General features: G+C 40.5%; 2 protein-coding genes across 2 annotated transcripts; both read right to left on the bottom strand.

Annotated features, from left to right (window-relative positions):
• Nucleotides 1-894: 894 nt before the first annotated feature.
• LOC140951424 (uncharacterized) lies at nucleotides 895-8435 on the bottom strand. Its single transcript, XM_073400674.1, has 8 exons — nucleotides 8309-8435; nucleotides 7136-7274; nucleotides 5703-5762; nucleotides 5180-5224; nucleotides 4750-4788; nucleotides 3566-4207; nucleotides 2078-2166; nucleotides 895-1553 (listed from the first exon to the last, which is right to left on the bottom strand). Exons 1-8 carry the CDS (start codon nucleotides 8323-8325, stop codon nucleotides 1457-1459), a joined length of 1128 nt encoding a protein of 375 aa, XP_073256775.1. The 5' UTR covers nucleotides 8326-8435; the 3' UTR covers nucleotides 895-1456.
• Nucleotides 8436-9090: 655 nt separating this feature from the next.
• LOC140951405 (uncharacterized) lies at nucleotides 9091-19604 on the bottom strand. The gene is made up of 8 exons (XM_073400647.1): nucleotides 18990-19604; nucleotides 16300-16435; nucleotides 14288-14508; nucleotides 13119-13671; nucleotides 12152-12641; nucleotides 11568-11746; nucleotides 11110-11168; nucleotides 9091-9877 (listed from the first exon to the last, which is right to left on the bottom strand). Exons 1-8 carry the CDS (start codon nucleotides 19352-19354, stop codon nucleotides 9475-9477), a joined length of 2406 nt encoding a protein of 801 aa, XP_073256748.1. The 5' UTR covers nucleotides 19355-19604; the 3' UTR covers nucleotides 9091-9474.
• Nucleotides 19605-24390: the final 4786 nt, after the last annotated feature.

Below are 24390 nucleotides of genomic sequence, written 5' to 3'. Positions count from 1 at the left end.
TCACCGCAAAAAGCAGCTAACATCCCTTTTTTTGGCATCACTCTTAACTGAAACTACTCAGAATAAATTAAGGAATTGACATTGAAATGATCCGGCCAAAAGCAGAATATCGAATTTTTAGGGAAATTAAAGAAAAGTCTGGCGAACAGCTGGGAGAACTGAATACAGCTAAACAGGTTCATATGACATTGGCAAGGCAGGTTACATACAATAAGGACCCGTCTGACTTACGTTATCTTTATTTTTGAAAATACATTTAGTATTTTTGAAAAACTGACTGAGGTCACCGCACCCAGCCGAGTTAACTTAGCGCGTGTTCGATTGACTGTATTCCTAAATAGGAATAAATGGAATATAAACTCTAGAAGTCAGTTGTTTTGGCATTCATTGCACTGCAATATTTAGCAATCTGCTTGAAATAAAATTTTCTGATGTAAGTATCGTTTACGAAGTCCAAAGATTACGGTACAAGAGAATTATGGTAACAAAACTTTTTCGTGTTCTTATACCCTAAATACGATCAATCTAACACACCCATAAAAACACCCAACAAACCCCTCTGCCCGATACAACAGCTCTCTGCCGGGTATACCCGGCTGGGTGAGGGAAAGTGTTTATACCTTTTTTATATGGAGAAACTTTGGCTCGGCTAGGAGGATGATCCTCCTTTCAAAAAGGGAGACCCGCTTCTATCGGAGCCAACCTTTTGTTTCTCATGTTACCGATTTGCCAAGTTTTGCAAGGTGGGGAAAGGTGACTCGCACATGGTAGCTCAGGAAGGCTAGGGACCCTTCTACCAGGACGAAGTTTTCTCTATGGCTTGCAATTTGATAATATATTTATTGTTGACCCAGTCAAGATCTACCTATCAAACTCTTCATATTTATCTTATCATGATATTAATATTCATTTTATTGATCACGTTTTTGTTTGGTTTCATTAGCTAGTCTGAAGTGCAGGCTTTTTCTGGGGGCACGATCGTAATTCGCTGGACAGGTGGTGGACAAGTCACCTAATGATCGCATTTTCTGCTCTTCCAATCTTCTACGGTTTTTAAAATCTGAAAATTGGAGACCAATGTCTCCCTTTGATTTGAGCTCTGGTGACTCTTCCTTTATGTGAAGAAATTCATAAGACACAATTTCCTTTGAGGGGTATTATACCAAATCTCGCCTCGTAAAATGGAGATTAGTTCATTTTGGTGTGATAATGACTGTATAACATGTTACTTTTTCACCCTCTCGCTCATTAACTAGAAATTCCCTTACTTACCTACTTACGTATATAACAACCTACAGACTTCGTCAGTTGTATTTTTTTGTGTGTGATAAATTATCTAGCGGTCCTTTTTTGCGTTTTTAAGCTTCTCAGAGGCTGTCTCGTCAGTTTAATACGATTTTTTGCGTATTTTCAGTGGTTTACTGCATAGATTACAAACGGTCCGTTAGCTCCTGCATCATGACTTATAAACCCTAAGGGTCCGGATGGTGGAATGATGACTTGACTTCTTGTGCGCATGTTTACTTTTGGTTACTTTAGCGTGGGATGGAATTCTGTATGAAAAACAAACCAGAGAGACAACTTTGAATTAACATACGAAGTAAAAATGCCTCAAGGGGGCATTCTGGTTGTTTTTTTGGGGGGAAATGATGTTGTTTTGAGAAGGAAATAAGTTAGAGTAGAAAGGTTATACACATAAACCATTTACAATAAAACCTCGATTTCACGAAGGGCCAGGAGACTGGCAAAATCGAGGTTCTTTTTCATGCATTTTACTATTCGGCTGGGGTAAAGAAAATTGTTCGTTATACCGAGGACTTTGTTAAATAGCTATAGAGGTTGCAATGTATCCGGCCAATAGCCTATGGGCTCAGGTCCTCGTTGTTGTTGTGGTGGACTATATGGTATTTGTCTACCTAACTTGCTACACAGAAAGGAAAGAAGTCGAGGCAAGGGTTTAAGGTCACACCTGGGAATTGGACGGCTCGAGACCTCTCGCACAGAAGGTAATACACTTACCGACTGTTCTAATCCTTTGCGCTTGAAAAAATATTTACAGCTATTTTGATCCACTAACCTGTTTTTCTTGAGTGTGGTCCCAGGCTGCGGACTGGTCCCTGTATTTCCCGTGTAGCTTTGAACCGACACCTCAGGGGTCACAACTCCCTTCAAGAACAAAGAGCCGAGAAATAAATGGAGAACTTTATTTATCTAATAAATATGGATTTTCATGCTGCAAGTACTAGAGTAGCCTAAGAAAACAGCCGACATTTTGCAACGCCACCATTGGTGTGATCACGAAATGATACCTGAAGCTACTTCCACACGAATCCGCCAGGACATTTTTGAAACCGCACACCTTTTTGCACGAATCGGCCTTCCATCTACACGAAACCAGTGAACCCGGGCACCGAAACCGCATTGTTTTGAAACCGCTCTCCAGAGCGGTTTAAGGCCCCGTTCACACAAATCGGGATAAAAAAAATATGCGATTTATAAAATGTCCAGGTTCTTGTGGACATGGCCCGATAAACGCGCGCAGAAATTTCATACCCAGATCTGGGTAGTACGTATGATTGGTTAGAGAAAATTTCCCGCCAATCCGACGCACTAGCAAGATCTGGGTAGTGCCTCGCCATCAATATCCATGGAATTTCTGCGCTCGTTTTTCAGACGTCATTTGGCGTGGAAACCAGTGGTGGCGTCGCAGAATGTCGGCTGTTTTCTCAGGTTAGTACTAGAATGGTCAAATGAAATAAGCTTTTGCTGTAGACAGTAAAATATATTTGCAAGAAATATTTATGAGACAATTCAAAAGTGTCTTGTTACGTAATGGAAAACTGCAGTTCATTTTCCAAATCATTTTAGTTGTTCCCAGGTTCTTATTTTCCACTCTGGTAGTCGTAAATTGCAAATTGTAAATATTTTATTATCTACTCCCCTCACGGCTTTTCAGGGATAATTTACAACACTGGTTGGGGGACTTTGCCAGACTGCTTAGGTGCAGTTTGCAAGTAATGAAGGAATGAGTAACGATGCCCCCACACATGAGTGTGAAAGTGAGATAGACCACTACACCGGGCACTACGTGCCCTACTCTTTACGAAGAGTGTGTGGGTTCTTTAATGTCCCACAGATTTATTACATGTGCAAGGGCTTGTGAGACGGGGCCTACGGTTTATCGTCCTTATCCGAGAAGACTAGAAAGTCTAACCATATGCAGATGTTATTATAAAGGCAGCACTTTCTCCTCAGTTATTTAAAGACCCTGAGTGTTGGTCCGGCCGGGGTTTGAACCCGCGACCTTCCGCTCAGCCGACCGGCGCTTATCCCATTGAGCTAACCGGGCGGTGGTATGGAATGCATATCGGTTATGTTGTTTTAGAAACATAAGAAAGCTTCACAGGTATTTTTCGTTTTCAGAGAGCGAAGAGTTGTTTATCGTTTGTTGCAGAACATTTCTCCAACAACAATTCATCTCAACGACATTCAATTATATTTTCACCAATTCCTTTTACCCAGTCTTCATTAAGAGTAAAAATATTCACTGCCCTAGCTTTCTCACCTGAATGTTTATTTGTCCATTTCCTTCAACGAATGTTCCAGGCGCTTCCAGTGTGCTCTGAACAGTGACACCAAGAGGCGAGGAAAAACTGGCGGAAGCAGGTGACTCTGTTAGGGATCCCCAAAGGACCTGGGGCGTTCCCGCGGGAACAGCCGGTGCGGGCGCGGGCTGACCTTGAACCGGAGCAGAAACTGGCGAAGGGGCAGGCTGTGTAACGGGCGTAGAGGGCTGGGGTAAAGGCTTATTAAAGCCCCGTGGCGGAACTGGGATAGCGGGTTGACCTTGGCCAGGAGCAGGGACGGCCGACGCAGTTGCCTTAGGGGGCTGTGCTGGTGTTATCTGAGGTCCCTGAGGTTGCCCTGCTGGTGCGGTTTGACCTTGTCCAGGAACTGGAATAACCGGCGGAACAGGTTTAGATGGTTGTTGTACTGGTGCTTTAGACACTTGGGCGGGTTTGGCTTGTCCAGCGACCGGCGCTGCAGGTGCGACAGCTTTGGGTGGCTGCTGAGCTGCTGTAGTTGTCCCTTGGGATGGGGCTGTTTGTCCAGGAGTCTGGGAACCAGCTTGTTTCTGTTTTTCCTTAACGTACGTTTCAATGGCAATTACACGTTGGATCAGGAGTTTAAGTTCGTTTGATTCACACTGTAAAAAAAAATCAAAAATGAAACTTTATATTTAATACTCGAAAATGTGATCATTTTGACGGCGGCTGTATGTGAAACCACTGAAGAATGTTAACCGTAATTAGGGTAAAAAGAGTAAACCGTAAAAAGCATTTGTTCCCAAGATTTCCTAATTTTAGCGAAGGTGCTAAACTCACTTATGACCAGTGTGAAAAAGAAAATGTCTGTGATAACTAGGGGATCATAATGCTTCAAGTGTTACCGTAGTTACTGCTGATCAATTGCCGGAGCTGTTAGTCACATTGGGGCAATATGTTTGTCATAGAATGACACTAAACATCTCGGCAAATTGTTTGACTTGCATTTCGAGTACATGTAGTTGAACAAAAATGAAAGTGTTATAATTCCAACTCAACGTGAATATCACTAGAAAATTTGTATATACCCTCACTAGAGCCTCGATTCGCCTTGAGTGCAAACTAGAATCGGTTTGCAACCCAGAAAACACATCATAGTAGTTGTTACAACTTTTTCCGGGAAACCATGGTAAAATCTTTTCACCTGTTCTTTGGTGCAAAACCCTGGTGCTCCTTGAAGACCCTGTGCAATATTTAAAGAATATGTTTGATAAGTTAACTTGATGATGCCAATGGAGATTAAATTTCGAAGGGAAAAAAAATTCGACGATTACACTAGACTTCAAAATCGATGTTATTCACTCGGAAATAAATTATCTGATGCTGCCATATGCACTAAATGTGGTAAATAGTTAACAATTATCCTTCTCAGTCTATATATTTGTTTGCTTACTGTATTCATTGGAATCTTACCATTTGCTATAGCCAACAAGCTATTTTATTTACATGATCCATGAATAGACCATTTGCCAAAGTTTTTCCAAAATGCTACCATTCTGGTTTACTTACTGAAATTTACAGAGACTAGCTGGAATTTCATTACAGTGCTTTTAGGAAACCAATACATTTCTTACCGCTGGTCCAGGTGGCCCAGGGTAACCAGGCGCTCCAGGATCACCCTAAGTAAACAACATCACTCTGCATTAGAAAAAATACAACCCTGACACAGCACGATTACTAGCGAAAATGCCAGTTTTCCGACAAATTTCCTTGGCTGGCAACACTGCCTGCCCGGAAATTACATCAGCAGGTTTTGTGCGTCTTCTCAGATAAAACAGTTGTCATAGAAGATACTTACGGCTCGCTGGTAACTGAGGGCAAACACTTAGTAAAACGTATTGTTTGTTTACAAACGTGTAAGACTATAGCATATTTTCTATCCAAAACTGAACACATTTTATTGGCAAGGTATTAATATAATTATAAGTTCTGGCCCGAGTAGATTCACCTGTTTTTGCATAAAACGAAGAGAAAAATGGTAAAATAACCCGGCGACTCGATCTTTGTGGCGGCAAACCACAACTTTTTAAGACACAAAAAAGACGTCTTGAATCACAGCACTTATACCACTTATACTGCCATGTAAAAATAACATACCCGTGAACCATTTTGTCCAGCTACTCCGTCTTGACCTTTCATCACCACCATCATACTATCCTAAATAGAACAGACCAACTTTCACAAGCTCTGAGCACTTACCAAAAACCAGAAGACATAATTAGCCTGCGTGCAGTTCTCCATTTACGGCGAGTGAAGCGAGTCGAGAGAGAACGCACGATCGAGCTTCAAAATCGCGAGCGGCTTGGGGCTTCTAGCGACTCCATCAAATGGAAAGCTTGTTCCTCCAAATGGATCATAAGCCACCAATGAAATCTAGGTAGCAGCTTAACTCTTCAACTTTTCGCAAACTGATACTACCGCCTTTAGCTTAAACTGCTGACCGCTTTAGGCCTATCATCTACCATAATCAAAACAACCACTAGTTGTGGTTTGACAACTAACAACTATCCTTGCTTTCCTTTCTAGAACAAATATGCATATATTTTCTAGCTTTTTCTTCCTGGACTTCCCCTTGATCAAAAAGAAGAGCTAATTCACGAGTTAAGACCGCTTTTTTTGAATTGGCTTGTCAAATTCATTTGCTGTTTTGGATCTCTTGTCCCTTGTCCCATTGGAAGGTGTTTTTTTCTGTCCTGTTCTCCACAAGTTGTGTATTATAAGAGAAGTACTCCTATATATAAAATTATTCGGACAAAAATAGGATTGTGGTCCCGCGTGACGCAGATTGGGCTTTACTGCTTTTCAAAAGTGCGGTTTGTTGTGTAAGGCGGAAAAAAAACCTGCCGTTGGAGATTACCTTGACTCTATCTTTCACTCGATCTAAAGCCTTTCATATAAATAAGGGAAAATGAAGGAAGGGAGCGAATCCCTGTGCCCCCTGCGGATTATTTGAAATCCAATTTTGGTTCGCGCCGAAGGGGCGTGAATAATTTTTGTCTGCTGTTCCCATGACCACGCGGTCTGCTTCACGCGAACATGTTTTTCCACCAAACATTTGACGTTTGACAGCCGTTAAAGTTTACGTTGTGGGTATACTATTTCCTAGTCCCAAGGCCCCATTATTCCACGCCTCGGATACGTCACCAAAGTGAATTGACCGAGAAGGCCTGAGAAAACGCCATACAGGAACTTGGCAAGATATGTAAATCACCATCGAGTTCCGCTTATTATTCAAGAATTGTCGAAATCCTTTGACTTTCATGAAACTGATACCACATTCGCATGTCATGCGTATTGATTGCTGTGTGATCGGCTGTGGAATGAGAAATCCGCCAGGTTTAAAATTACACGACGTCATTCTCGCCGACCAATAAGGTGTATAATGGCTTTGAGGTATGACCAGAAACTGATATGACACAAAACCAAAATTAGATTGAAAAAAAATTTAATAGCAAGTATCATAAGAGGAGGGCCATGTATGGAGGATTCGCTCTCTTCCCTCATTCTCTCTTGGTGGATTAATTAAATACCTCACTACTGGGGTGTGTCAAGATATTGAACTTCTTCGCTGAATGGTCAACTTTCAAATGCTGCTTGTGAAGGGCATGCTTTTTGTGCGATAAACAGCTGACCACAACAAGAAGGACAACCACTAGTCTGAACATCGCCCTAAGAAAGTTCATTTATAACTTTTTTACAAACATCTTCTCATGGGTACCAAGGCCAGGAGGCAGTTAGCTCTGTTATCCGATATGAACCATCAAAGTAATTTTCAGATAAAACTGCAATGCACAACTAGAAGTAGTCAGTCTCCCTCCTGCTTAGGATTGCTGTTGTTGTTGTTGTTGTTTTTATAGAACTTTTGTGCTATGTATTGATACGTAGTTTCCTTGTATCCGGCCCTTAGACGTTAAACATAGGTTTATGATAACTTTTCAACAAAACTTGTTGACAAATAACTAGACCATTTCCGGGTTCCAAAACTCTCACTTTCAAAACTAGGCTAAGTGCAAAACCTTCCTTGTGAAAATGAGTTTTATTTGCATGAGAATAAAAAATTATTTTCATATCAATAGCTTAGCACTTAGCCTCGCTTCGAAACAGAGGCTGGGAGCAACTTGGAGATGGCCTATTGTTTCTTTTGTGACGTCACCAGTCGCTAAGGAAATAGTAGGTCTTTCGGCCCACGTGACCTTTCGGGTCACAGACAAACCGACTGGCAGGTGACGAGCAGGTGGAATTTAAAGCAAAATAAAAATGGCGACAAACTTCTATGAATGAAACACAGCTCATGGCAGCTGACTTTGCGATATGATAGTAATGACAAATGCTTCTTTTATTTAAACGCACTTGGATTTAAAGATCAAAAGTTTAGCTTAATCTGCTACGAGTTGTTATTAGTTCAAATTTGATTTACATGATCGATCAATCAATGCGGGTAAACTCCGGAACAAACAAACTACATTGGCTACACAGTGCAGTTAAAAGAATTTGGACTGGCTACAGTTTAGATTATTCCCGAAAATCGAATAACTGACTGAACAAAAAATATCATACTAGGCCCATGTCTTATCATAGATATCCTGCAAGATCCTCCTTTCCTCGTCAGCAAAGTTTATGAATACACTGGTTGCGTTTTTAACATTGGTATCTTTCGCTGAAGTTTAAACATTGTTTTAACTAAATTCCTTTTAATCACTTACCTCTCGTTATCGAGCATTTTGAAAGTAATTTCCTAAAATGCGCAAACCATACCTCCAAATAATAGTTATATTACCACGCAAAACTCCAGTCAATCTTTGTTGAATCTTCCAATGATAGAAATCACTTGTGGTCATGTGATCAGCTCACCGCGATTAAACTTGATACAGCCTCGTTTTGATTTCTTAACACTGGGCGAGATGATAGTAAAGGAATTTATACCATACAACGGAAGCAGTTCAGAGTACATGGCTTTTTTTGCTACGAAAAGTAAAGCACTTTTTGCTAAGGCCCAATATTATTTGAGGGTATTTTAAGTTAAAAAGGGCCTTGCTTCACACAGTGAACTCGCCATTTTATATGTATAACTTTAACCAGTTTAACCATAGGCCTGATTTCCAGCCATTTGAGGGAACGTCGGTTGGAATGGTAAAGGAAGCCTTAAGTTTTTAAGATTTTGTGAAACACATGCAATACGCCTGACTGATTCATATGTTTACTTTGAGAACCAGTTCCAAAAGTTTCAGCTGAAAAAAATCGAGATGATGAAGATTAGCTAATATAGCAGCATTTTTACTGAAATTGAATACTATACACTTGAAACACCACTAGTCCGACACTCTCAGAATGAAAGTAGAAAAATTGTTCGCAATGGAGCCGGCGGTCACGGGAATAATCTCTTTTAGCGGGCGCTAGCAAGATAAGAGACAGGGGACAACTTTTTATTATCATATGCAATACAGGAAAGAAAAAAAATAACTGTATTGTATACCACGACAAGCTCTTAAGACAAGACAACAAAAAACAAGATTTATTTTTAATTCTATGCGAATCCGCTCATGGGAGTTTAGGAACAAAACAATAGTTTACATCATACCCATCGCAAGTGTCCGCGGCCGCTTACGGGGACTGTGTATAAATGCAGAATTCGCGTGGGAGTTCATACGGGGATTTGTGAGGGCTGCTGACTGTGACCTAAGTCGAACCGTCCGCTTACAAAAGTGTCTCTTAGAAGCGCTTGGACTTTTCACCACTATATACCTGTAGTCGAGTCACTTGTTAGCGCTCTTGTATTGAGCGTTCAGAAAAACTGGAGTTCTATGAACATCAAAACCGTGCGTCGGACTTTCTGTACAGGGTCAACTACCACAGCTACGTGAAATCGCAATTAAACATAAATTCTCTGAGTGGGACGAGGTGGAAGATTTTCATCCTGATTTACAAAGTCCATAGTCACTTCCTCATTTTTTTCTTCCTCTGAATTCCTTGATATACCATCGCAAAGTTCTTGTTCTATTTTCCCCTTGTAGCAGTCAATATATTTGTCTATGTAACTTTCAAGATAGCTCAAAGGAGCCGAGCCCTGACGCAGAAGCTGATAATGGAACTCCCGCAAGTCAAAATCTTTACCCAGTGCCTTCTTGACCTTCTTACGCATGTTCACTAGTGCTAGTCTCCCTAGCATGTAAGCGGTTGCCTGACCAGGGTTACTCTGGTACCTGGTAACCTCTTTGATTGCGAAATCTGTTTTATCCCAAGTATAGTCTTCAAAGTATTTGAGTGCTTGAGACCTAGCAAAAAAAGAAAATGTAAAATTTAGCAGAAGGTTAATGTCTCTTTGCCCAATAAACCGCTTTCCCTAATTTACGTGTAGCAGAAAAAATGCCTTTGTTCACTAAGGAAACTCTGATCGCTGGCTTTGTGCAGGTACTGATTCATGTAAGAAGACTTATTATGAATAAATGATCATAACTCTACTGCGCATGACTAATGGCAAGCCCGCGAGGCCCTTGTGACGAAATTAACAAATTTTTTTTGTTATTCTCGATGTAAACAGTAGTACAATTTCTGGCTCACAAAAGATGGCCATCAGTAAAAATATTAGTTTAAAGCGAACTGAAGCGGGACGAATGGGAACTTTGCTTTTCGGGGTGTGGGGAAGGGGGCGGAGGAGGGGGGGTTGAGGCGTGTGTGGCCGAGCGGTTAACACCTGGATCTAGAGGTCAGGGTTCAAGCCTCGCCCGTCGCATTGTTTCCTTAGACAAGAAACTTTACTTCACTTCGTCTCTCTTCACCCATGTGCATATATGGGGATCGGCGACATACTGCTGGGGGGTAACCCTGCGATGGACTAGCATCTCGTCTAGGGGGGAGTAGTAATAATTTTTATCTTATTTCGTTTTGCTTGAGACAAAAATAATTACAAAAATAGTTACAAATACATGTTCTTTTATCTATTTAAGGGATACTCCTTGGCATGCTTCATGCTACGGAAACCCGTATAAGCTCCGGTCGTGTGGGCCTATGGTTCGTGTGCGCCTTTACCTTTAAAGAAAAGCCCGCGAGGCTCTAGTGCTCTAGTGACGAAATTAACTTTCTTGTTTTTGGTTTGCCCAGTGGGAACAGTAGTATAATGTCTGGCTCACAAAAGCTGGCCATCAGTTAGAAAATTAGTTTGAAGCGAACTGAACCGAGACAAACTTTTGCTTTTCGGGGCAGGAGGGGGGTTATAACCGGATGTATTGTTTTGGGCTTTCAGGTAGATGGAGCATTGAATGGGTGGGGGGAGGGGGGAGGAGCTTATAATCGGAACAGGGGAGTTTACGGTACTGAAAGTATAAATCCACCACAGCCAGAGGCAGCCAACTTAATTGTTCGACCGAATCAGAAACAAACAACCTCACGTGCGTAGAATAGTGCAACAGGCTCCTTAAGTTGAAGGGTGTTTCTAAAAACTCTATAAAATATCACACGGGGAAGTTTATAAGCACGATCAGTGAAGTGCAAGAAACACAGCTATTACCTTGTCATTCCTCTGTAATGCAGCCCAGTATCAACAACCAGCCTTACGGCACGCCATACCTAAGAAAACAAGTCAGTGAGGAAAAAATGCACATACTTAGCAGAAAGCATCCGATATGTCGTTCTCGAACGGCTTACCCCCTTCTTCAATTAAGAAGGTCAGTGAGAATACTGATTGCAAACTCCATACATTGCACTTGAACTGTAGACGGTGCGAATGGAAATTCGTTATGAATAAAGTTTTAAGATTTGTGCTTTACAATGTAAGCCTAAGACATATTGATAAGCAAAAGCTTATAAGAAATATGGATTGGGACTATCTATTCTTTCACACGTCGTTAACCAAGTTCAGTGTCTCTAGCCTTCTCCGACTCTTGTTTGTATCTTGGCTCGCTCTCTACGCAAAGAAGGTGTTTACTTAGAGAAAGCAGTTTTTCTTCCTGTTAGTACTGAGCATACCTGCCATTTTACCATACCATACTTCTGAAGAAGATCGTCTTTGTACAGATTAGTATCATCGGAAAGTAGCGGGTTCTCGGCATAAAGGGCCCAGCCCTCTTGGAAAGCTACATACGACGTCTCCTTGTCAAGCCACCTAGGGACGCCATCACACTTGTCACGAAAATTTTCCACCAGACCTGGTAAACAAAGAAGTCATGATATCACCCAGGGCGCTTAACAGAGACTTTAGCTCCCCAGAGGCCACGATAAGTATGTACTTGCTACCGGTCGTTTCGATAAACGTTTAATCAGTGGAGGTGTAAATAGTTTCGCGTACTTAGCTTAAAAAACGAAGAACATTTACCCCAAATGTTTTACTTGTTCACGCGCGAACTATACTTAATGTGATCGAAATTTTTGTGTGATTGCAGTGCCTCTTCATATAACTCAACTCAGTGCACTAAATGCTGCTGACGAATTAACCACGTTATTATCTTATTTGTTATTTCGTTGGCTTTTTTGGCGGAAATTGTAACCGTTGTAAAGCTTAATGCTGACAAGTGAACAGTTCTGTAACTGAGAATAAGACGCTCATTAGTCACCTTGCATCTGGGTGTGGTGCCCTGGTCGCGACTCGTGCCCGATCACCGACCACTCCTGAAACTTAGGGCCATATTCCTTCAGAAAAAACGGAAGCCCGAAGTAAGTCGGGTTTGTGCAATTAGCGTTGCTTGGCGAGAAGAACATGGCACCATTTGAAGGATTGTAATGCGGCTTCATTTGAATAGGACAGTTAGCAGCAGTGGTCTTGGGACCAGCGAAGTAAAACAGCGGTTGAATCTTGGGATAGATCATACTCATGACCGTCTGTATGTACTTGCTCCAGCTTTGAATGGCGGCCCAACGACGCGGACAGTAGACTTTGGCAGAGGATGGACTCTTGCATTTCTTGTGCGCGTTCTCGTCACTCTCGTTGGCGGGAAATGGAGCTGTATTATGCCATTGGTCGGAGGAATTCAGACGAATTTTAAAAGCTCCTACCGCTTTAGCTCTCTTGTTTATGCCTGTAACGAGCTTTGCGATTTTATACACCTACCAAAAAAGGGAAAAAATTGAATAAAACGATCAGAAATCGCTTAGGTTGTGTTCACACTGTATAGGATAGATTATCACGCCGAAATCATCGTTTTTCTGTGTGAACAGAGGCCCTACCCGGTCTGGGTTTCATGCTGGCGCACAGAAAAACCCCAGCCTCGTTCCCAGTTGTCCTCGGCGATTTCGGATGTGACGTCACGGCTGACGTCACCTGTCAAGCTTGTCGGGAAAATTCGCCTAGCGCGCTCGGTTTCAAGCCTCCTCTGGTCACTCGGATAGCGCAACAGGCCTGGGTACGAGGCTGGAAAAACCCTAGTTTGTCATTTACTTGTTTAATGCATAGCTTTTTAGGTGTTTTTACCAAGTTTAAAGTAAAAACTAAAAGCCTAACTTTGGAATTCTTTGCTAAAATGAGAATAATTTACACAACTAGCATAATTATCGGAATTCGGAAGCTGTGAATATCAAACCTACCAGAGGCATAAAGTTATCGAGCTGTGCTTTTCCCTCTTTGTATAACTCTTCAGCTGTTATATTAATGGTTGTGAAGAAGGATAAAATCTGACGGTAAGTTTCCATTCCATTTAGCCTCTTTCTAGTTCCAGGTAGAACCTTGGTTGTCCTGTTCTTTTTATCAGGAATACCATCAGTATACACGAAGTCAACGGGTAAATTAGCCAGACCACTGGCCACGTCATCAGGCAGGCAGTGACGACTATGCTCCTTTTCCAGCCATCGAATCAAGTTCAGTAAAGGCTTTCCCAAGCCTTTTACCAAAGCTTGCTTTATGGATTTTGTTACATTCTGGCCTCCATGTTCTTTCTGCCAGCGCTTATTCACTCCTCGTTCAAGCCTTGCTAGGTATTGTGGTTGTAAATAAAGTTTAGTGTACCACTCCTCCAGAACACTCTCGGGGGTATCTCCATGGGCAACTTTTGGGTACTTTTCCTTAAAAGCGTCCAGGCCTGCTTTACAGTCAATAGATGAACGAACCATACCAGCTTGGACACCAAGGGCAATGTTATCTCTGAGGGGAAAAAAACAAACAAATTTTACACCTGTTATCCATAACAAAAGCTTAACAGTCAAATAACAAACTCAAAAAAACATGAAACAAAGAGAGATGTTGAATTTTAAGCTCGGCAAATATATCTCATTGAATGATCACATCTTTTAAAATTTACCATCCTTCTCTTTTTCATATAATACGCTCTCGACATTGCTGATCCTAAAAAATGGGGAAATTAGGTTCGAGCTAAAGGGAGGGAATCGCATCCAAATTCGAACAGAGAAAGTAAAATTCTATGGCCTTGCCACTCCCGTTTTCAAGTAACCCTAAAATTTGGTTATTTCACGACGTAGTTATGCAGGGACGATAAAGAAATTAACAAAAAAGCGTGGTACAAGTGCAATGTTGTTGTTTCGCTTCCTAAACCTATTGCGTTCTGGGCATTCCTGTTGCCGTCGTAGTTTCGTAAGATCCCTAAAGACATCCTTAGGCCTGACAAAATCTGCTTTTGGGCTTTTATCATATTGTAATTCTGATGTTTGGTGTATGATAAGGTCATAGGCCAAAAAACCTTATTGTAGCAAGAAAAAAACTGAGCAGGAAGATGTTGTGAACCATCTGAAAGGCGACAAACCTGTATCGTTCTATAGTTTCCTTGTGTTTCATGATTTTGTCAATCACGTGCTGCACATCCGAGTAAGTGTGCGGCTTCACGTGCCACGCGAATGCATTAATGCCATAAGCCATGTAACATATTGGTTGCCAGCAGAAGTAGTTTGGTCCCATCAACCAGTCACCAGCGTAATAGTTGACGTCATAAGGCCAGCCAAATACGTGCTGCAGAAAGTGCTTTGCCTGTTGGAATGAAGGGTAAAACCAAAGCATAAAGCTCTGAGAGGAATAGATAACAAAAGAGGCAGTCTCCATGACTCCATCAGCATTAAAAGAGGGTGTCAAGAGTCTGTGCTATTAAAACTTTGATAGTGACTTGTTTATTCAAATCATCCTCCGCTTTTTTTTTCAAACACCAATATATCTCTCTCCTTGGCCAAACAAAAGTGAAAACATTTCCTTTAAGTGGTTATGTCACGAAGATATTGTGGTTGTAGGTCAAGTTTGAGCTGAAGCAATTTCTTAGTGTCTTTACCCGTACACAAATGCTCCTGTAAATTTTTGAAGATGATATTAAAAAAAAGCACTTTATTTGAGTGTCAAGGTATTTAACACGAAAGCACTAATTGGGGACACTATTTTTACGTCTCTTCTTACTGGAGAAGGGACCGCCATTTTACGTGGTCATCCGAGCCACGCGAAGGTCTGGCAGCTTGCAGTACAAAGGTAGTACCTTCTTTTTTCAGTTATTTTAAGACCCTGAGTATTGGTCCGGCCCCGGGAATAAAACCCGCTATCTCCCGCTCTGCAGTTACACGCTCTACCGACTGAGCTAACACTGCCGCGGTTAATTTATAACAAATTTCACCAGGGAGCACTAACCAAAATATTTTCTTTGGGTGATTTTTGTAGGCATAGCATTAAAACTCGAAAACGTTAGCCCATTCTTTTCAAGTTTCAATCTATGTCCATCTTTTCCATCCGTTGCAACTGACGACAGGAAACAGTTTCAATACCTAACTATAGTCGTAAATAAGAAAAGTATACCATTATTCCCTTAGAATTCAATTGATTCGAGCAAAGTCTTAGCTTTTTAAAAAGACAGCAAATTATAGCGTGGCTTAGCCCCTTTAAGTCTCCAATACGGCAGAGAATCTTCGATCTGTGGTGTTGTTTCTATAGAAAACAATTTGCAGTCTTCGTTCCAACATCAACAGTTGGTGTGCCATTGATAAGCGACATACTTGCTAATAAATACAGATAACTTCTAATATGCTATCATAAGTGAAATCCCCCGGGTTTATCTTATCCTCACAGCGGCACACACCACTATAAACTGAGATAAGAGAACGCTCTACTATTTCAAGCGGTTGTTTGCACGCTCGACCCTGGACTTGAGTACAAGTTCGGAGAGAAAGTTTATAAAGTTTATATTTCATTTTAACGAAATTATTTGATCATTGTTATCATTGATCGCTCACTATTGTACCTATGAAACTCAACCGTTCGATTCGTGTTCGGTCATCAAACAAAGCGAAAGTTCGATTAAGTTCGTTCAGTCGTTCATTTGTTCCATTTTCCATTTTTTTCATTTTCCAGTTCATTGACTGTTTTAGAGAACCCGCGAAAATAAGACAAGAAGTCTGCTAACTGCTGCCTCTGAGACAATTATCAGTGAATAACGTGGCGGTACAAATTGGATATTGACGATCTTCCATGCAGAAGTTGTAAGTTTCCAGCCGATGACAAAAACTTTGAAGGGGGTGTTTGGTGCTTGCTGTGAAAGGGTACTAAAACGGAAAAGCACTAAAAAAAATTTTAAACGACAACAACAAAAAATTGAAGATCTTTCCTCTCCACACGCTGTCCATTTCTAGCGGGTACTGACAAAACTTTTAATGGGGTGTTTGCAATTGGTGCTAGCTGTGAAAGGATCTTCAAAGTCTACTAAAATAGAGAGCGGAGCTGTTATTTTCTTCTCGACTCCAGAAGCCCACGGAAAGTGATTAATCATCGATGATTGTTTTACCGTACCTGCGATAAGGCTTTTCCTTCTCTTGGTTTCAGCTTTGTGGCATTCACTTGAAGATTTTGTAGTTTGTCCAAAAGAGCAAAAGAAGCGTCTGTCATGCGCTTGAGGGCTGCTGGCGCTGGATCATAAGGGGCATACCTGTGGAAAAGCAGGTTCCAAAAAATCATCACGGGCTAAATAGCTCAGTTTTATTATGTTTTACTGTAACAACGACGACGGCGACGGCAACGAGAACTTCAAAAAATAGGTCAAAAAAGCCATATGTTTATTAAGCAAAGCAACAACTTTGCCCTTGCATCAAGCATTTCTTTGTCGTCACTGCACGACTACGACATGAAAATACCTAATTTCACGTTTTATAGAGGACGTAAACAAGCGACGACGAATTTTTCTTTTCTTTCCTAACTTGAATGCGGTCACCGAGAAATCAACTCTAGGAAAAATCGCCTACATCTGACAAGGCCTTTATTAAGCGAGCGTCCACTGGGAATAGATTACTATTGTCACACACGTCACGAGCGGGCGGGGACATACAAAAGGCCCGCGTGATTTTTTTTTATTTAGCATCACTACAACTCTTCCGTTCTCTCAACCCTTCATCAACCTCTTATTTCCGAAACGGATCATTCTTGCATGTGGGAAATCCGACCACCCCTAAGCTCGTTAGATCTTCCATTAGAGATATTGTAATCGTAGCCTTAAGTTGTGCAAACAAAGAAGAGACGAACACGCAAACTTATAACCAGCTTGTTACCACATACTCTATTCCTGTCAGTTGTCCGCGAATACAGCGCGTTTTCGTGCTAGTCTTTTCTGCTTGGGTTTGAACGTCGATTTGTTTATATAAGTAGCTCACTGTCGGGGAGCCCCGGTCACAGATGCCCAGGGTTTTGGGCTTAAGGGTATACATATTTTTTCTTTTAACTTGGGTATAAGGTATCTTACAGCTCTGAGTAGTATTATGATCTCTTGCCAATACTGAGTTTGGATATACGATCAACTTACAATAGACTGGCCCGCAAAACAGCAATTGCTAATCTAGGCGGCCCAATTAAAAGAAAAATAAAATGAGAGGAAAGGAAGGAAAATAAAATATTCTTAAATTTCTTATAAGTCAAAAACATTTTGGGAATTTGGGGTATATTGGCTGATCCTTTTCGGATATTAGTACTAGAATTCCAAAGTTTAAACTTAAAACAGTAAACTGATCCCTACGACAGGAAAAGTGAAAAAAACAAACAAACAAAAACAAAAAGAGAACAAAAATAAAGTGGTCACCACTTTATTTTTGGTTCTTTCTTTATTTTTTCTATCACTTTTCCTGCCGTAAGGATCAGTTTACTGTTTTAAGTTTAAAATTTGGTACTCAAGATTTTACCCGCACTGGTTTGTCGTTGTGGTTTTGCTTTCACAGGGTTTCTGGTACTAGAATTCCCCCAGGCTAATCCAAAGGGAAGAAACGGGGGTGGCAGGCTGAGAGGCTTTAGCACCCCTACTTTTTTTCCGAACAAATGAAGACTTTGCTCCTGGCCTTATAGAAAAATAGACAGCAGAGCTTACTCAGCCTCCCTTTGGAAAACTGTTCTGCGGTCCCTGGCGGCGAGGAGCTAGGAAAAACGGCTGTATTCGCAGGCTAATTTCTTAGCCCATTCTCTCTTGACATTATTTATGGCTAAGGGGAAGAAGGGGCAGTGTTTAGAACGGGGAGGGGTAAAGTTTTTAAAAACTCGTGTCCCCCTCCCCCCCTAAGCAATAAATAACGTACAGTCCGTAAGCAGCCGCCCTGAAGTCCTTTAAAAGTTCTTCTCGCTATCACGATCTCCCAAAGCTGTTAACAATACAGTGGAACTTTCACCGACGCCACTTTTGTTGGCGGACAGTCCATACATTGGCTCTTGTTTAAACCCCTCTACAATGGCCACTTTCTTCTGTCCCCAAGGTGGCCATTGTCGATAGGTTAAACTGTAATGTTTTCGTCGCAAGGGTTCAATTGCAGTCAGCCGGGAGTGACGAAAAGCTCTACAAGGTGAATGAAAGAAGGGTGGGTCAAAAAAACAACTGCGACCCGTTTCTCATCGCTTGCGTTTCAATCTTTTCATCTGTTGCAACAGAATTTTTTCCTACAAACCGCATCACTTTTCTTGATGCTAATACGATAGTGAAATCCGATTTTCCGTATCACTTTGATCTGCTTTCTTTCTCTTCACAAGGAAACGGCTTTGACATCGATCACTTAAGCTGCCAACAGCGCGCTCAACATGTCTCACCTTTCGTCCGCAAGAAAATAATTCTTTGCCTTACCAATAAGATATTAAAGTCACAGTTTTTATCTTCAAAGCCATTAATATGAAATATAGTAAAACCATCTTTGTGAAAGATAAAGTTTTGCATTTATACACAGTGTAGGGTTTACTCGTTATAAACTCGGCAAAATGTCAAATTATAATTGGATGTGGAGAGCCTAAAGACGCAAGTCAATGAGCTGTCACCTCACAGATCATAAACGGAACATTGTTTCGCTCCCTGTAATAGCAAACAAATTAAAATTTAAAGGGAGCAATGCTACATTTAGTAATGGCAACATGAATTTGGGGATTAACGCGGGGTTTCACCGACCTATAAAATATCAGTGTGATTTGCCATAATCAGTAGGTAATGAGTTACATTTTCTACATCATCGATATCCACACACCTTGTTTTCACATATTCGACGACTTCGACAATTCCTCCTCTGCGTTTATCAGGGTGCCACGCAACATTATTAGGATTGTATTCAAAGTATGCCTTTTTCACTTCTTCCAGTAACCCAGGCAAACCAACGCGCACGGCTTCAGCGGAGTATTTGCAAGTTCCTTTCTGTGTCGACGGCAAAGTTCTACGCGCAGCGGTAGGATCTTCTTGGCCGCATCGTTTTTTCGCAGACTGTAACCTCACGGATCCTACAACAACCAACACCACACCAATTAAAATACATAGTAAACCAATCACGAACGAAATAGTATAACTGCAGGTGGAAGAGTTGTCTTCTCTTTGTCCGTTGTGACGCTGGTTTGCCATTGTTTTTAGTGCGCGTGTGCTTGGCAGTTCTATGTATTTTTGTGGTTGTAAAACGAGATTGTTAATGGCGGTGACACCAAAGATGACAAGGTCATGTCAGTTAATGTCAAATGTATATGCGTCCATTACTGTCTGAACAATTTCAGCCGAGGAAAAAACCCTGGCAGAATCACCAATTGCCTATACTATGTATGGAGGATGTATTGTAACCCGACTGGTAACTCTAACAAGAGCGAGCGTGTAACCGTCAGGAGGGCCGACAAAGAATCTACTTCCCTCTTCGTTTGATATTCCGAGAAGAAAACCGATATACAACGGAGAAAACATTTTAAAAATTAAATCATCAAATCCATAAAAAAATTTTTGTCTAAACACTTGCAACTCACGTAAGATGATAGTTAATAGGCTGTCAGAAGACTAATGCACAAAATGGACTGTTAAACGATAACTTGAGTAAACTAAAAGAGGATGTATTTATCAAGAAACTAATTAAAACACTTATGGACGCGCTTACAAGTGAAAAAAAAAAAACCTCATGTTTTATGATCTTTTGAGTGCGTCTAAATTAACTGTCAGATGTTCTGCAGATGTCAGATGTTATATTTCCAAATTTAAATAAAGTTGAAGTTAACGTTGAAATAAAGCAAAACAGGATACTGTTCTTTTCCACAGTAAGGCTACAAGACCTTATTAAAAGAAACTTTCAAAGGTTTCTTGATTTCTAGATTAGCTATCTAATTGTTGGGAAAGCGAAGGATAAATTGTCACTTTGGGTAGTTATTCGGCCTTTTAGTTCGAGACATCTCGTCTCCAGAGATCAGAGAAGTTTCCCTTTTTTAAAAGGCCTTTTAAAACGCTTTTTAGAATCTTTTATTCGTTCTGTTGGCTTGGCGCACGCTACTGGTGTACACGGCTAAGAATCTCACATCGTTTGGCTCTTATGAACTTATTAAAACTCAGATCGCATCGATATTTGGCAAGAAGTTTAAGTTTATAAACAGCTTTTCATTGAATATTTTTTTTCTGGCTGTAAGACCAAAATAAAATTAAAATATGAAAAATATGGTTCAAAATGGGACCATTTTTGAACAGCTCGCGTAACATTTACAGTCTAACCACGTATATTGTCGGATTTCTCTGTTTCTGTTAATGGTACTTTGTTAAGAGAAGAAATAATAATTTTTGGAATGCTCATAAGTTAAACCTTCCTTATAGACTAACTGTTAAGACTTCGGGAAACCCATTTTTACGCTAAGATCAAATATCTAAGGTTAGAAAGCATTTTTTAACGTGAAAATTCGTAAACCGTGCGTTGGACCGAAAATCGGATTCTAGAGTGTGCTTTGGCACAAAGATTTTGTGCCTAAAATGTGCCTAAGATGTGCATAAAGTGTGCATTTTAGTTTTGAAAAACGTGCCTAAGCCGTGCCTAAGTTGTGCCCAAACTGTGCCTAATCTGTGCACAAGTTGTGCCAAAATATTGAGTCACTCAAAAAAGCGTGGGAGCCTATCGAGCTCCACAGCGAAAGAAAAGTGAGCACGACAATTATGTCAGTTTTAACGTTTACGAAGTCTAGAAACACGGTCTGACGACCTTTTTATCCCCTTATGAGAAATAACATGACTCAGAATACGGTTAGAGACTGAGCAGGGAAAGCCCCGACAAACAGGAAAATGGAATCTTAAACAGGTTAGCGTATTTAAAATAAGTGCTCAGCTCAATTACATGTTGATATAATTTCATCGATTCAAGAAGTTCACTGATGTTAAAAAATTTCCAAGTGGGTTTCTTCTCCCCTTCTTAACGGAGCGTTAAGTTGGAACGATATATTTGTTTTCGCAGGAGGGCAGATTTGTATTCAAAAAAAGAATTTGATATGACTTATAAAATGAAAACGAACAAATTGATTGCACGCCGATGTTTTGAAGCAAATTGGCACGTCTCATCGATTATTATACGATCAAAGCTTAATTTGCTAACAGAGCCAGAAAACAAAAACAAACAAGCAGCTTGAATTACTTTACTACTAAGTGTAAATTCTACCTTTTTAGTTAGAGAAATATTTTTAAAAAGCAGCGGCATTTTGTATTAAAAAAAAAACATGCGTTGCAATGAAGGTTTCAAATTACCACTTTTCATGTTGTTATGCAAATTCAGGCCAATTTTACCGCGATCGCAAAAAGTGTTTTCTACGACTTTTATCGGCTATTTTTGTGCCTTACTTCTTTAGGGTCCGTGCACACTTCGGCCAATCAAATTTTCTATTTTTCCAACGAAACGGAAAAAGGAAATATTACTTATCCTTATCATATTTGCATATTTCAAAGTACAGAAAAAAAGAGAAAAAAAGAAAATGGTCGGGAAAATCGATCATTTTTTTCATTTTTCTAATTTTGAAGTTAAATTCAAAACTACAAAAAATACTGTTAACGGCTAAAAGCAATATTTTGCTATTTTTACTTTCTTGATATTGTTAGAAAGCAGGAGCCCATTTGATAGGAGCCCATCAAATGGAGCCTCCATCTCCATTAATTTCTTGAGTCAACCCTTTCCCGAGTAGATTTATAAATAGAACGGCTTGTTTCCCGCGAAAAGTGTCATATTTCCGTGAGTCTCGTATGTCACCGTGAAAAAAATGAAGTTGGATGAAGTCGAACTCAGAAGCCCGTCTTTCGACCGTTTTCCTTTTTTACTATACGTCCATTTTTACAGTTTTACAGCCGCTGGGATCTGGGATGAAATAAAAGTTAATGAATTACCCGACTGAGACTGAGCATTAAGCGATGGGACAAAGGCAGCGAACTGAGGATCACGGAAAGGTTCTTTGCGAGTGTTTGTTTTTGTTTTTTTTTTTGCCGTCATACATCCCACATTTAAGCATGCACCTTGAAAAGAGTCGACGATTAAGCGTTCTGTGGACGATTTGAAACTCTTCGATGATCAGCGCCGAAAAAGTGCCAGGATCATTTGATTTTTGTTATTGCCGTGGAGTGGATTTCGCCAGTTAAGCACCGCGTGCAAAAGCGATGACCTAAGTAGCAACCAAGGAGGAATGCTTCAGAAAAATTGCAGTCTTCCTTTACAACTGACTTGTATCACCATGAGAGTTGCCTGATAAAACGAGCACTTGGAAAGTTGAACAGAAGACAACAGTTGCCCGACCGTGAAGCTAAATCAACAGTAATTTGCTATTAAACGGTGGAATTTGTGACATCGCGCTCCAGTCCAAAGACCCTCTTATCTCAAGAAAAACAAAATGGATTGTGTCTGCGCCCAAAGAATTATGACTGACTAACAGGAGAATTCTCAGCAATTAATGTAGAAGTTTAGGCCAATTCTTTCCTTCGAATTCGCATCTGTAGATCACTTTTTTGCGAGAAAACAATGGCTGGGCTCGGCGTTACAAAACATAGCAGGGAATCATCACACTAACTGACGGACAAAACAACCACAGTATTTATTCACACAAACGCATTTCGGAGAAAAACTTGAAAAACTAGAAATTTGATTAATACTGAGTCATTTAGCCGAAATAAGAACCTTAACGCTCAAAAAAATTGGCTAAAGAAAACGAATCCTGTCAGAACTACAGACTGCAGGTAGTAGTTAATCATTACGCATGTAACAGACCAGCTTCATGGCCTCTTATAAATGTGAGACAAGCAACCAAAATTAAGATTAACATAGTCAGAGTTTAAAACTCTCCACAGTATAATCTACCCGCTAGAAAGAAAAGAAAGAAAATCTCTGAGGGATGAAAACGCAAGTCACGTTTCACTAGCTTACGATTTTGTTTGGCCTGTCAGCACCGGATTTCCATCTGTTTCATGAAGTACAATAGCAGTGTCATTTAGTCGTTGTGATTGGCTCTTCCCACCGTCGGCGCGCGAAGTCTCCCCTGGGAACCGTTCTAATTATAAATCTACTCGGGAAAGGGTTGACTCCAAGGGCTTGTATGGGAGATGGAGGCTCCATTTGATAGGCTCCTGTAGAAAGTGAGAAAAATAAAATAATCTCCGAGTCCTAGATCATTTTTTGATTTTTCCGTTTTTCCCCCAAAAAATCGAAAAACAGAAAAATGAAAAAATGATATTCATTCGAACCATTTTTTCATTTTTTCCATTTTGTTCAAAAAATGAAAAAATAGAAAAATGGCATACCTATCGCCTAATTTTCCATAATTCCATTTTAACAAGAAAAATGAAAAAAATGACAAGTGTTGCGAATAATTTTTCCATTTTTTCAATAAATAGAAAACAAACAAACAAAAACGGACAATTTTTCATCTTTTGTTTTAATGAAAAATAGCAAAGAAAAATGATAAATCATAAACATTTACCAATAAAGAAAAGAAAAACCTAATCCACTTTAGACTCACTAGTTTTGTTAGACGATTTACACGGGGTTGGCGGGAGACGTGGGATGCGGAGGGCGGGTGGGGGCGCTTTAGTTCTCAGAATGCGAACGTAGTTTCATTCACTTTTGGATTTGATTAGCTGATTCCTTTACCTCATTACTTAGGACTCACTCTGTGACCTGTTCTAACACTGCGTCACCATAAAGTGTCCCTGTGCCATTCAAACTGTAGAACGTTTCCCCATACTTTTCGCATGGGTTTCCCGACATTAGCGATCTTTGCTCTCGTCTTTCCAGGGCTGAGTTGCTTAAAAGGTGGATAACGCTATCCGCTAAATAAATAACTATCCAGTAGATAACGCAATTGGTTTCCCTAAAATTAGATACATAAAAAATTATCAGGCGGCTGGGTAGTGGCCTATCCGGTGGATAGTCGCTATCCAACGTTTAAACAAATGTATGAGCAAATGTATGGGGCCAGATCATTAAGATGTTCTCTCCCGCGAGCGTATACTAGCCGCCTCGTTATGTTTCTCCTCCATAATATTAATTCAATATACTTTACTCTTGCAATCCTAAAAGACCCGTTCTGTGGCAAGATCCGTTATTTCGACCTGGTAAGCAGTCTACTTTTGAGCATCTATTTCATTTAAAAGCGTCTGACCGCTTCACTGGCGTG

The sequence above is a fragment of the Porites lutea genome, chromosome 11, assembly GCF_958299795.1.
Source record: "Porites lutea chromosome 11, jaPorLute2.1, whole genome shotgun sequence".
NCBI lineage: Eukaryota > Metazoa > Cnidaria > Anthozoa > Scleractinia > Poritidae > Porites > Porites lutea.
This window is presented reverse-complemented; position numbering and strand designations above follow the sequence as displayed.

Excerpts from the sequence above, each read along its gene's own strand:
- LOC140951405 (XM_073400647.1), bottom strand. The coding sequence starts at position 19,354 with ATGGCAAACCAGCGTCACAACGGACAAAGAGAAGACAACTCTTCCACC. Across the intron at positions 12,642-13,118 it reads TCGATAACTTTATGCCTCTG|GTGTATAAAATCGCAAAGCT; the intron begins GTAGGTTTGATA and ends CTTTTTTGGTAG. Across the intron at positions 11,169-11,567 it reads ATGGTATGGTAAAATGGCAG|GTATGGCGTGCCGTAAGGCT; the intron begins GTATGCTCAGTA and ends TTGTTTTCTTAG.
- LOC140951424 (XM_073400674.1), bottom strand. Across the intron at positions 5,225-5,702 it reads CTGGACAAAATGGTTCACGG|GGTGATCCTGGAGCGCCTGG; the intron begins GTATGTTATTTT and ends TTGTTTACTTAG. Across the intron at positions 4,789-5,179 it reads CTGGGCCACCTGGACCAGCG|GGTCTTCAAGGAGCACCAGG; the intron begins GTAAGAAATGTA and ends AATATTGCACAG.